The following is a 10,531-nucleotide window of genomic DNA, read 5'->3' as shown; positions in this document are numbered from 1 at the left end:
CGGAAGCCCGAGCCTGTTGGCGGGGAGGGGGCGGCCCCGCCGCGGGGAGTTCTCCTCAGGGGCGAAGGTTCCCGCCCGAAGCGAGCGCGTCCCTCCCCGGCAGTTGCCGGTGCCGCGGGGCTGAGGGAATATTTGGGGGCAGGCGTAAGCGGCCCCTGATTCTGCCTGGGAGTGCCCCCCCCCGCCGCGTACCCTCACAGTTTGAATTTGTATTCCTCCTCTCCACTTTTCTCTTAAATTCAAATCTTCCTGCCCTCCCTTACGGCTTTCTGGTTTTAGGTTACAGTTCTAGGCAGTTTCCTTCTTCCCTGTCCTTCCTACCTTTCGTCAGTCTTCTTGAAAAACAGAGCTATCGGTAACGAAACAAACAAGAAAAGCCCGCTGCTTTGACAGCAGGGCTTTTTTAATTCCCCCCCCCCTTTTTTTTTGTCTGCCCTTGTGCATTATTCCTGGAGCTGTCGTTTGGACTGACTGAAATCTATAAGCGTTGCTTAGCAGAGACTAGAGTTTGATAGAAGCATTAAAGGCAAGTACCGACTTTGCTCCATTTATTCACCTGTTCTTATCCCCACCTGCTCCTTCACTCCCTCTGCTTGCTTCTGGGCAATGCTTCTGCAGGAGTTCACAGGGCAGTTACTGTAGCTGTATAATGTGGATGCTAAGGCATTTATCTCATAAAAAATACTTGGTAATGTGATTTTTTTTTTTTTTAAGCAGGCTGCTTGGAGAGAGCCATTCTGCTAGTGTCTTTTGTGTTTGAAGTTACTTAGAATGTAGTTGAAATCATAGTTTTTGGTTAAACAGTGAAGATGCACAACTGGTAGAAATAAGCGTTGACTTTGCTGAATCAGTGAGACTACATCCTTCTAACGTGTGACAAAATTGCTAAGTGTGGGGAAAATAATTTAGGGAAAGTATTATTTAGCTGTTTTAATTTGGTTTTGTGATCTTACTTTATGCATGTTGTATGGCATTAAACATAGAAATGGATAATTTGTTTAAAAATAGAAAATGAAGTTTGAAATGGTTGATGTCACAGATATTGGGGCATGGAGAATATGAGTTTATCCCAAAAGACTGAGATTACATTAGTATACCTGACTGCTGGATTTAGACTAGCTGTTTACAAGGCAATCCAAGTTTGTCTGGTGTTTTTTTTTTTTTTAATGCAACTTTTTTTTTTTAATTACTAACTAATGAAATGATAAATGGCATTGTTTGGAAGGACCAGAAGAGTGTCAGTTGATATAATTAATGGTAAATGGGTAGAGAGCAATGCTAGACCAATTCTTTGTTACACTAAGAATTTTTCTTCAAGGGAAATAGTTTGCTTTGAATTATTGGAAAGAGGATAGGACTCAGCCTAGCATGAAATCCATGTTCATGGTTATGATAATTGGATGTGAGCTATTACATATACGCTAGTATCCCTTTGGATTTTATGGGTTTATTGATGTGAGAAAGCTGTTGGAGTTTAGTCTGTTCTAGTTAAACTCCCGTCGTCTGAAATAAACTGCACCCATCTTCAGCTGTCTTTAAGTTATAAAGCTATCTTTAAATTGATTAGGAAGAAATTTAAGCTCAGTGGAGATACAGGTTATATGGAATTTGTGTTCATTTAGCTATGCAGGCTTTAAAATTAAGTTGACTTAAATTTCATTTAGCAGAAACACCAGTTTTTGTTTTGTTTGGTTGCACTGTATATCCATTAGCAGCACTGAGGGATCAGCTGGAATGATGAAATTTGAGTACTAGTGTGTGTAGAAGAGCAGGCAGAAAGGCTGTGGATAATTAATGCTTGATTTATTTATGTTGATGAGTTGCTTTACTGTTTGCCTCACTGGAAAATTGTCTTCCGTATTAGAAAGAGAAAAGGGATTCATTAAACAAAAAGCACACAGAAAAAGGAAACTCTTGTCTGTATTTAAATTACAAGTCTGTTTCCAAGTATGGAGTTTGTTTCTGAGGAGTTTGGGTTTGCCACATTAGTCCTTGCCTTTGGTGGACGTCCCTGGCAGTCCTGACAGCCCATCTCATGGGTACTGAAGGATGCCTTACAAGCTAAGGGTGCATATTTCCCCAGATAGGGTATGTTTAACTTTGAATGTTACAGTCTCAGTGTTTAACGGCTGTTCTTATAAAAAAATAGGATTATGGTCTAATAGCTGTTAAATGAATTCAGGTATTTTTTCAGAACAATTCAGGTTTTTGATCTCCTTCTGTCTATCTATATACCCTCTTATAGGTAACTTGATGCTTTTTTTTTCCCACCCAGTATTACTGTATTCCCAAAACTTTGTAGATGATACTATCACAACTTTTAAGTTACCTCTTTAAATATTTGCTTCCAGTGGAATATGTTAAATGTATATTAAAAAAAATACTTTATATGAGTTAACTACTTTCCCTCCTTGAGCTTGGTATGTTGGCTTCTGTCGTTTACCTCCATTTTTACTATTATGTAGAATTTGGGCTACATCAAAACCAGCGTGTTATCCCTGCCTGTCTAGATGCACTAGTCCTGCTAGCACACGCTCGCCAATAGAAGAACTTTTTCTATTCAAACTTAATAGAATCTTGTTTTATCTTAGAATGTGATAAAAGAATAATTGTTTCAAAATGATAAGGAAGAATTGAGTGCTTGATTTTTCTGGCATGGTAAGAACATGTTCTGTGCGCTGTCAGCACAGCATTTCTGTCATCACTGAAATGTCATTGCTTTTAGGTTCTGTGGCACCAGATGTTTTAACTGTTTGTAATGTGCCATTGACAGGCGTTTTGCCTCGTGGACTGACGTATTATTTGGACACATTTTAACTGTGTTAATGGTCGTTTTCAGGTTTATGTGCAAACAGGCAGCTGAGCTTCTGCTCTTGAGCTCAGTTATACGTTTGATGTACTTAAAGTACTAAGCTTCTCCACATCATTTCAATTAGGTCCTGCTTTCAGCTGGAATCTGATAGCCAACAGTTGAAGAACTGTTTCCAAACATCCTGTCAGCTGTAAGTCTCTGGACTATAAAGTTTTTTTTCCTTTTTCTTATGTATCCCAGCAGCACAAGTAAATGTTCAGCTTTGGCACTATACTTGAAATCGAGTGTTGGCGTGTTTCTTCCAGCAGCCTGCTTAGCCTGTACTAGTTACACTGCAAAAATTCTAACGCAGGGAGGGTATGGATGTTAAGCTTCAGTTTGGCCTCTGTGCTGTATGAACTTGTTTGTTGGAATATTGCCTTTAAAATACCACTGGCTTGAAGTTTTGAGAGTAGGGAATAGCTCTGTTCTGTGAGTTATTGTATTCTTTTGTATCAATTTGTACATGACAAAAGGCGTTTATCTCTCCAAATCAGTTGAGATGGTTTGACTTCATAACCATTCGTACAATTTTCTGCTTCTCTGTGCTTTCTATGGGTCTGGTTCAAGAAAGCTGTGTTTTATTTAATATTAAACTGCTTTCATTGAACTTTAGGGAATTGCCCAAATGAAACAGACAAGTAATCCTTTCCCCTGGTATCATGAATGTAATAAAAAGTTTTTCTTTCAGTTAAATTTAATTTAGAGTTGCTGTAGGATTTTATTGGCACTTCATATAAAGAAGTTCTGTGCTTCATTTGTCTCCTTCTATACACTAACATTTTTGTATTTGTCACAAGTTTTTACTGTTTTAATTTCAATTGAATTCCCATTTCAACAGGTTGCTAACTGTAGATCACTGAAATTCTCTTTTTTAGAAGAGATTATACCGGGTGTCATGAACATCAATGATTTTGTAATACTCCCAGGCTCAAAAACTGGAACCTCGGTGAGATTAAAAGCAAAGTGAGTGCATTTTATCTGATTGTGATAGAGATGTTTTTTTCATCATTTTTAATAAGTTTCAATGCAACATTAAGTAGAAGAGCTTATTTGTGTAAGAGCAAGAAGAATCATGATGTGTTTCTTTTCTAGTATTTTCCCTACACTTTTATCCTTAAGCCTTTCTTTTCTTAGCCTTTAATCTACTTTCTGAGTAAGGTACAGGTCTTATAACTCTGTATATGTAACATATATACTTTGTAAACAAACAATACTAAAGAATTCACTGGGATAGTTTGTTTTAATACAGACACAATTGTATCAGTTTTTTGTTGGCCACTGTAAAGCTTATATTGGAGTAGCCATATCACTGTCAGCATACCCCTCTGTAAGGAGGTATTCTTGGGTCCAAGGAGTTTGTACCTGACCTGCCCTAAATTTTCCAGAACTGTTTTCAGTCTTGCTGGGAGATAGAAGGGTGACATGCCTTAAATGACAAATTTTTCAACTTTTTTTTTCTTGCTGCTTTAAACTTATTCAGATACCTTATTGTCTTTCATGTAATTTCTAATGAATATTTTATTCCTTTAACTCCTCCAGAACTGTCAGAGAATTGCAGTTGGAGAAAGTGCAGTTAGAAACAGAAACCAAAGAGATGGAGAAGAAATTACGGCAACTACAGTCAAACATGAGCAAAGAAAAAGAAGAGAGAAAGTAAGTTAAACTTCTGTTTCAAAAAAAGGAATCCAATGAGATGTTCCCTCCACACCTCCCCCTGCCCCAGATGGGATCTCTTGCACAGTTTGGAATTCACAATAGTGTTCACTCTCTTCAATCTTTGCTTGCTACCCTATGACTTTCTTCTTAAACTCCTGTGTGGCAGGGATTATTTATTTATTTAGGAGTAAATGAACAAATCCTTCCTGACAGGGATATTCCTTCAGCGACTGAGATCCCTTTTCCTCATTTATTCCCTCTTCTCTCTTTTTGTCTTGTCTGACTGGATTTGTCACTTTAGTTTTAAAGCAGGAGACAGAAAGTAGTTTCTCCTGCACTATTTCAGTCTTATTCCTGAAGTTTCTAAAGAGGATGCTGTTCTTAATATTGCTTTGATCCTGTTTTGCATACATCTGTGTAGCTTCTCAGAAAAACATTTTCTGTATGATGGAAAACATGGCTTGGAAAGTAAGCATAATGTAATGAAGCAAGTGCTAGGGTGGCAGTTTAAATCTCTCAGCTCTGTTACTGGCTCACTCTGTTAGCAAATCTCTGCAACATCTGTTTCCCTTTCTTTGTATTTCTGCCTGACATACTTTGTCACTGGAGATACAAGTGCCTTGGATACCTCGGTGCCTTAGTCTTGGTAATGCTAAGAGCCTGCTGTTTGCAGCTTTGTAAACTTTTGCTTGAGCTTTTGAGGCAATGTTTTCCACGTAGCGCGTGGCACTTTTCCACTGTATTGTTCTCATGGCCTTGTACCTGCAAACCCTGATAGTGGTGTTGTGGTGAATTCAAATGACAGGAATCATTGGCATTTGCACCACTGGTGGGAAGATCATGCCTCTTCCCTCCTACATGTTTTTCTTACCCCTTGTTTCGTATACTTGAGTTTGTTTTGCTCTATGCTTGGTTTTCTGTAAAATGAAATAGATCAGTCATTTGAATACTTGCTAAATATTATGCAATAGTGCTATAAGTATATGCAGTGTGCTAAAGCTGAAAATCACAGTTTAATCTCCCTTAGTCTTAAATTCTTCCCCACTGTTTTCCATGTTCATCACAGTAGTCAATATGTCTAAACTGATATTCGCTGAAGTCTTAATTGTAGGTATGTGTTCCTGGCTTATTAAAAGATGCTGCATTTTAGCTGTGCTGGACAAGTGCCCTAGAGTAAATTGGGACAATGAGGACTTATCTAAAGCGTACTTCTGTTACATTTTTATTCTTCTAAAACCAACCTTAGAGAATTGATGGGATTTTCTTGCATTTAAAAACTTAGACCAATTTGATGGTCTAAAACCAAGTACTTTCTTATACATTTGATGTATTTACTACTATTAAAGTAGACATGAAACAGGTTTCAATGGAGGGGAGGTATCTGGGTTTTGGGGAATTGACAGTCCTATAGACAAGTATTTTATTTTTGTGATGCTCTGTTCTTATTTAAAAACCTGAAGGAAAACCTTTATGCTTCTTTTGCTTACAGAAGACATAATTTCTAAGTTCTTTCTTGCTCTTGGGTCATAGGAAATCAAGTGCTTATCATTGGAAATCTGGACAGGCAGGACGAATGACCATCCAAGCCCGAGTTTTGTCACAAAGCAAAGAAAACAATAATAAGGTAGTAAACTATCAGTATATTTGCATGTAAAGCTATTTAAAACAAAACTAGATTTAGAACTAAATTTATGCTACAGACATGGGCATTTTAAATACTGTAAAAATAAAAGGTTAAGCACCTTCTGAGTAAAATTTCTGATTTTTTTAATTTTTCCATGCCAAGCTTATGGTTCCCTTTGAGCTGGAGGAACATCAAGTTCTGTTTGGTGATCTGTTTTTTTTTTAATTGCCATAGATAGCAAATTGTCATTGCTTCCACAGATTTAATATTGTAAGAGTCTAATTTGTTAGTGATGGAAGTCATCAGGAGCCTGTCCTTCAAACGTCTGATGTCCATTATGAATCTGAAATACAAGGCTTCACGTGAAGTTTTGAGTACAAGTTCTCTATCTTCATAGATAAAAGCTATGAGAAAGGCACACAACATTAAAATATCCTACAGTTAAAGTTTTTTCTTTAACTCAGTCACTGTGTAATTGCAACTGCATTCATGGTAGAATTCACATATGACTCTGTAGTTCATTTCCCCCCAGCTTCTGCATGTCCTGTAATCTTTATTATGATGCTTCTGGATTTCTTTCAGTAAGTACAGAAGGAGACTGAGAACCCAAGTTGCCGCTTGGCCCACAGTAGCTGGAAATGTCCTACATTCATCCCCTGAGGACTGATGGTAGTTGGTCAAGTGTGGGTTAAACAGACCTTTGAAGCATTCTCTTGAACAAGGACTGGACTCTGTTCTCTTGGACTGAGGCTGAATGCTTCTGAGTGTTTTAAAATGTGGATTAGGTTTATCAATTGACTCTTGTTCTGTGTTGTCCTTGCTCAGACCTGAAAGGAGGGATGTAGAACTTTCCTGCTGAATCACTGAAATTTTTTTTTTTTTTTTCCTTTTTAATATGTACACAATGGAGTATTTTCCCCTTATTTCCTTTTGGAAATGGCTAGGGCAGTTTTGCTCAAACTCTCAAAAAATATTGAGGATAAGGCAGACGTATGGGAATGGTAAAAAGTAGTCAAATGTGTAAGCAGCTGAAGACTGGACCTTGTAGGGAGTGTTATCACTTCCAACTGTAATAACCTAGTCTTAATTCTCTGGTGAATTAAATTCATCATTTTAATAGCTTGGGCTCTTGTCCTTGAGGCTTTATACATCATAGAAACAAGCATTAGGTGTATCCGTCATCAAATAATGTTCACGAGTGCTGTTAAAATACCAATTGCGATAACAGAGCTTATGTTCTTTACTTGTTCCATGAATTAGTACAAAAAATCTGTAGGGGATCCCCAAATCCAAACTAATTCAACTTAGAGTTACTTCCTCTTTCCTTTAGCAGACATTGATGTGTCTGGAGAGGCACGCAAATTGGACTGAGTGGGACATAAAAAGAGAGTTTTCTCTTGTTTTTTTTTTTTTTTCTGGAAGCCATGCTACATATGCTGTATTGAAATGAAAGCTGTTAATTAAGAGACACAATTTGAAACTGGCTAAAATAAAGCTGATACAAGTCTGAAGAGAAAAACAGACAATGACTACTTCAGACTAAGCCATCGCAGTTGCTATTTGAAGTCTTTTGAAGCAGCAGCAGTTTGGTGTGAAGGTCTTCTCATCCAACATGCTCAATTTCAATAAAATTGCCTACTTGCCTGTGAGTAGAAGAGAGGATCAGAATGAAAAGGTTTTCTTTAACCCACCTCTTTCTTTTTCCCTTTCCCTTTCTCTGAGACAAGTAACTCGGAGCTGTTACTACTTCAAAGACTTCAGATTTCAGCTGTGATGGCTAAGGAGAAGATGCGTGGGGCAGAATTTTCAAAAGGGCAAAATTAAAATGCCTGCAGATGCATAAGGTGGACGCGGGGGAAGTGAGGATGCAATGTGGACTCTGTAGGGAAAAACTGAGGAGCAAAAATGCTGAAAATTATTAGTTACTGGAGTGCTAAATCATGGAAGGGTAATAAGAAGAAGCAGAAGGAAAGCAAACTAACACCTTCCCACTGCAACAAACTATAGGTAGATAAATGTGCGGATTATACGTGCAGTAGACTTCGCTGGTGGACATTTGAGCTTAAGTCACTATGGTTATGAAAGTTCTGCAGGTCTATGCTTGTGGCAAACTCTTGCTGTGTACCTGGCTGGGCAAACGAGGACTATGTCATTTCATGAATGGGGAGGGAAACTGGTCATAGGCTTAATGGCTGTCATGAGCAAAACATGGAGTTTTCTCTTTAAATACCTACTTAGCTATTTTCCTAGAAAGAGTAACATATTAATTCTCTAAAAGTTACACTTTTATGCATTTGCATTAGCACTATATATATAAATATTCTTCCATTTAGGTTTCTTCAGGAAAAGTGAAGTTGCAAATACTTAAGGAACAGATTCAAGGTAAGCACATCTTTTTTTACCTGAATAAAAACTCACAAACTTCTGGTAGAGTATCTGTTTCTTGGAGGTTGCTGAAATTAAGCAATAAAGAAATCAGAGACTGGAGTACTGTTTTTTGGTTTGTTTTTTTTTTTTTTTTTTTTTCTTTTCAGAGCCAGCGAAAGAACCATTTCAGCATGAAATGGCAAATGCTGTAGCTCATGAAAAATCTGAAGTGAAGGGGATAGCATGTGGACTGTGTGAAATTAAGAGTTCACTGCTGGTAAGTAAATGGTTTAAAAATTACTCTATAGCAACAGAATATAATGTGTATATATAGTAACTTTGTGGCAGTATCTAGACATATTATAAAGTGTAATACATTGTAAAATTAATTACCTTGGGTTTTTCCAGGCTGTAAGCTGTGTGTGGTCTGCACAGACAAGCTATCTGACTTGGAATTCACTTCCAGGCTCCTTCATGAATAGATCTATGTATGGAAAGACATATGTGCATGCCTAAAACACAGGTGCAGGTCTAAATATTACACGTTAGCTTTTTGTATGGTAGTTTTTCTGTACAATGCAGTTGCATTGTGGTAGTCTGTGGAGGTCGTCATACTAGCTGCCACCGCCCCTTCTGTAAAAAGGAATCATTTTGATGGAAGTATTCCTGCTGCTTTGAAATGATAAAGTCGAAGAGCTCATTTGAACTTTTAGCCTTAGTTTTTCTTGTCAATTGAAGATTTTTGAATACCTTTTATTGCAGTTTGTTCTGCTGGGAAAAATAAGACTTCTTTAAGATGGTCAGCTTGAGGTGCCATATTGACTATTAGATGTGCAGCAACTTAAAAAGAGGAAAAAAATACTTAAATATTTGAGATTAATTTGATTCTGCTTTATTTAAATATCTTACCTTTCTGGAATTGAAATAATAGTAATAGTTTTTCTCAACTGTTTCCCAAAATATGTTGGGATACCCACTTTAATTCTAGGATTTCTCGCTGTGATAACTACTTAGTGAGCATAAGCTAAGGGGAGGTTTTGTAGGCTGATCTTCCCTGAATGGCAAGGAAACAGATTAAAAGATTCTCTTACCAGAACTGTTATCGGTTCTTTAACAGGGAGTTTCTTTCAGCTGTGTTTTTATTAATTTGCCCCGCATGTCAATGTGACTGAAGACGGCTGATCTCTTAGTTAACTAAAGAACACTACCATATGATTAAAATAAGATGTATGGTTTCAGGCAAATAGGGCAAAATTGAGTAGTCCATGAATACTTTGTAATTTAAAATACTTTGATAAGCGCCAGGGCACATTTTTAATTCTGAGTGCTTTCTGAGCGGGCACATGCTGGCTATGTTAGGAGTGGAAATTAGTATTATCAAGTATGAGGTGATTTATATTTAATAGAGAGATTTTGCCTTTTAACGAGTATAAATAGGAAACCTAGCCTCTGAAATGCGAGATAGCCCCATACTATTCAATTTTTGAAGTATCTTGTGTAAATAGTGTAGTTCCATTGTTGAATAAGACAACAAAATTTTTATTCTAAAAAAAAATAGCACCTGTCTTACAAAGATTCCTGCCCCCTGTAATACATGCCACGATGTATTTGTATTGCTTTTATGGCAAATTAAACCAGTTGGAGCTGCAAACACTCAAAACAAGAGGAACAGGTATTTTATTTGTGTGGGTCTTTTTAATGGTTTTCCTTAGGAAAAAGTGCCTGTGGATTTTAAATTTCTGTTAAGATTACCTGGCATCAAAGCCACCGGGATTTTGCTTCCTTTGATTCTTTCGGTATGTTTTTTTGGCGTTTTTTTGTGTCAGACTGAACGCCCCCAGCAGTGCAAAGGGCGTGTTTTTATTTCGTGCGAGCTTTCAACGCGCAGCCCCGTCTGCACCGTAAATCCCTGTTTTTCCACCTGGTTTTGCCCGCCCCGCCCCGGCTGTGCGCGGGCTGCTTGGCCGGGGCCGACCGCCAGGCGGCGCTGCGCCCCCACACCACGCTCCAGCGCGGGTGAGCCCCGGCCC

At 37.9% G+C, this 10,531-nt stretch overlaps 1 protein-coding gene across 1 annotated transcript in view; it reads left to right on the top strand.

Moving 5' to 3' along the window:
• Positions 1-3,749: 3,749 nt before the first annotated feature.
• Positions 3,750-10,531, top strand: part of ZBBX (zinc finger, B-box domain containing) — a 22,120-nt gene continuing 15,338 nt past the window's right edge. The window contains exons 1-5 of the mRNA XM_010572846.1: positions 3,750-3,817; positions 4,394-4,507; positions 6,041-6,134; positions 8,468-8,516; positions 8,669-8,778. Coding sequence (XP_010571148.1) covers positions 3,750-3,817; positions 4,394-4,507; positions 6,041-6,134; positions 8,468-8,516; positions 8,669-8,778 — 435 coding nt within the window. The remainder of the gene's footprint in view (positions 3,818-4,393; positions 4,508-6,040; positions 6,135-8,467; positions 8,517-8,668; positions 8,779-10,531) is intronic.

This window comes from Haliaeetus leucocephalus, unplaced genomic scaffold (genome assembly GCF_000737465.1).
Source record: "Haliaeetus leucocephalus isolate CR32 unplaced genomic scaffold, Haliaeetus_leucocephalus-4.0 Scaffold362, whole genome shotgun sequence".
Classification (NCBI taxonomy): domain Eukaryota; kingdom Metazoa; phylum Chordata; class Aves; order Accipitriformes; family Accipitridae; genus Haliaeetus; species Haliaeetus leucocephalus.
This window is presented reverse-complemented; position numbering and strand designations above follow the sequence as displayed.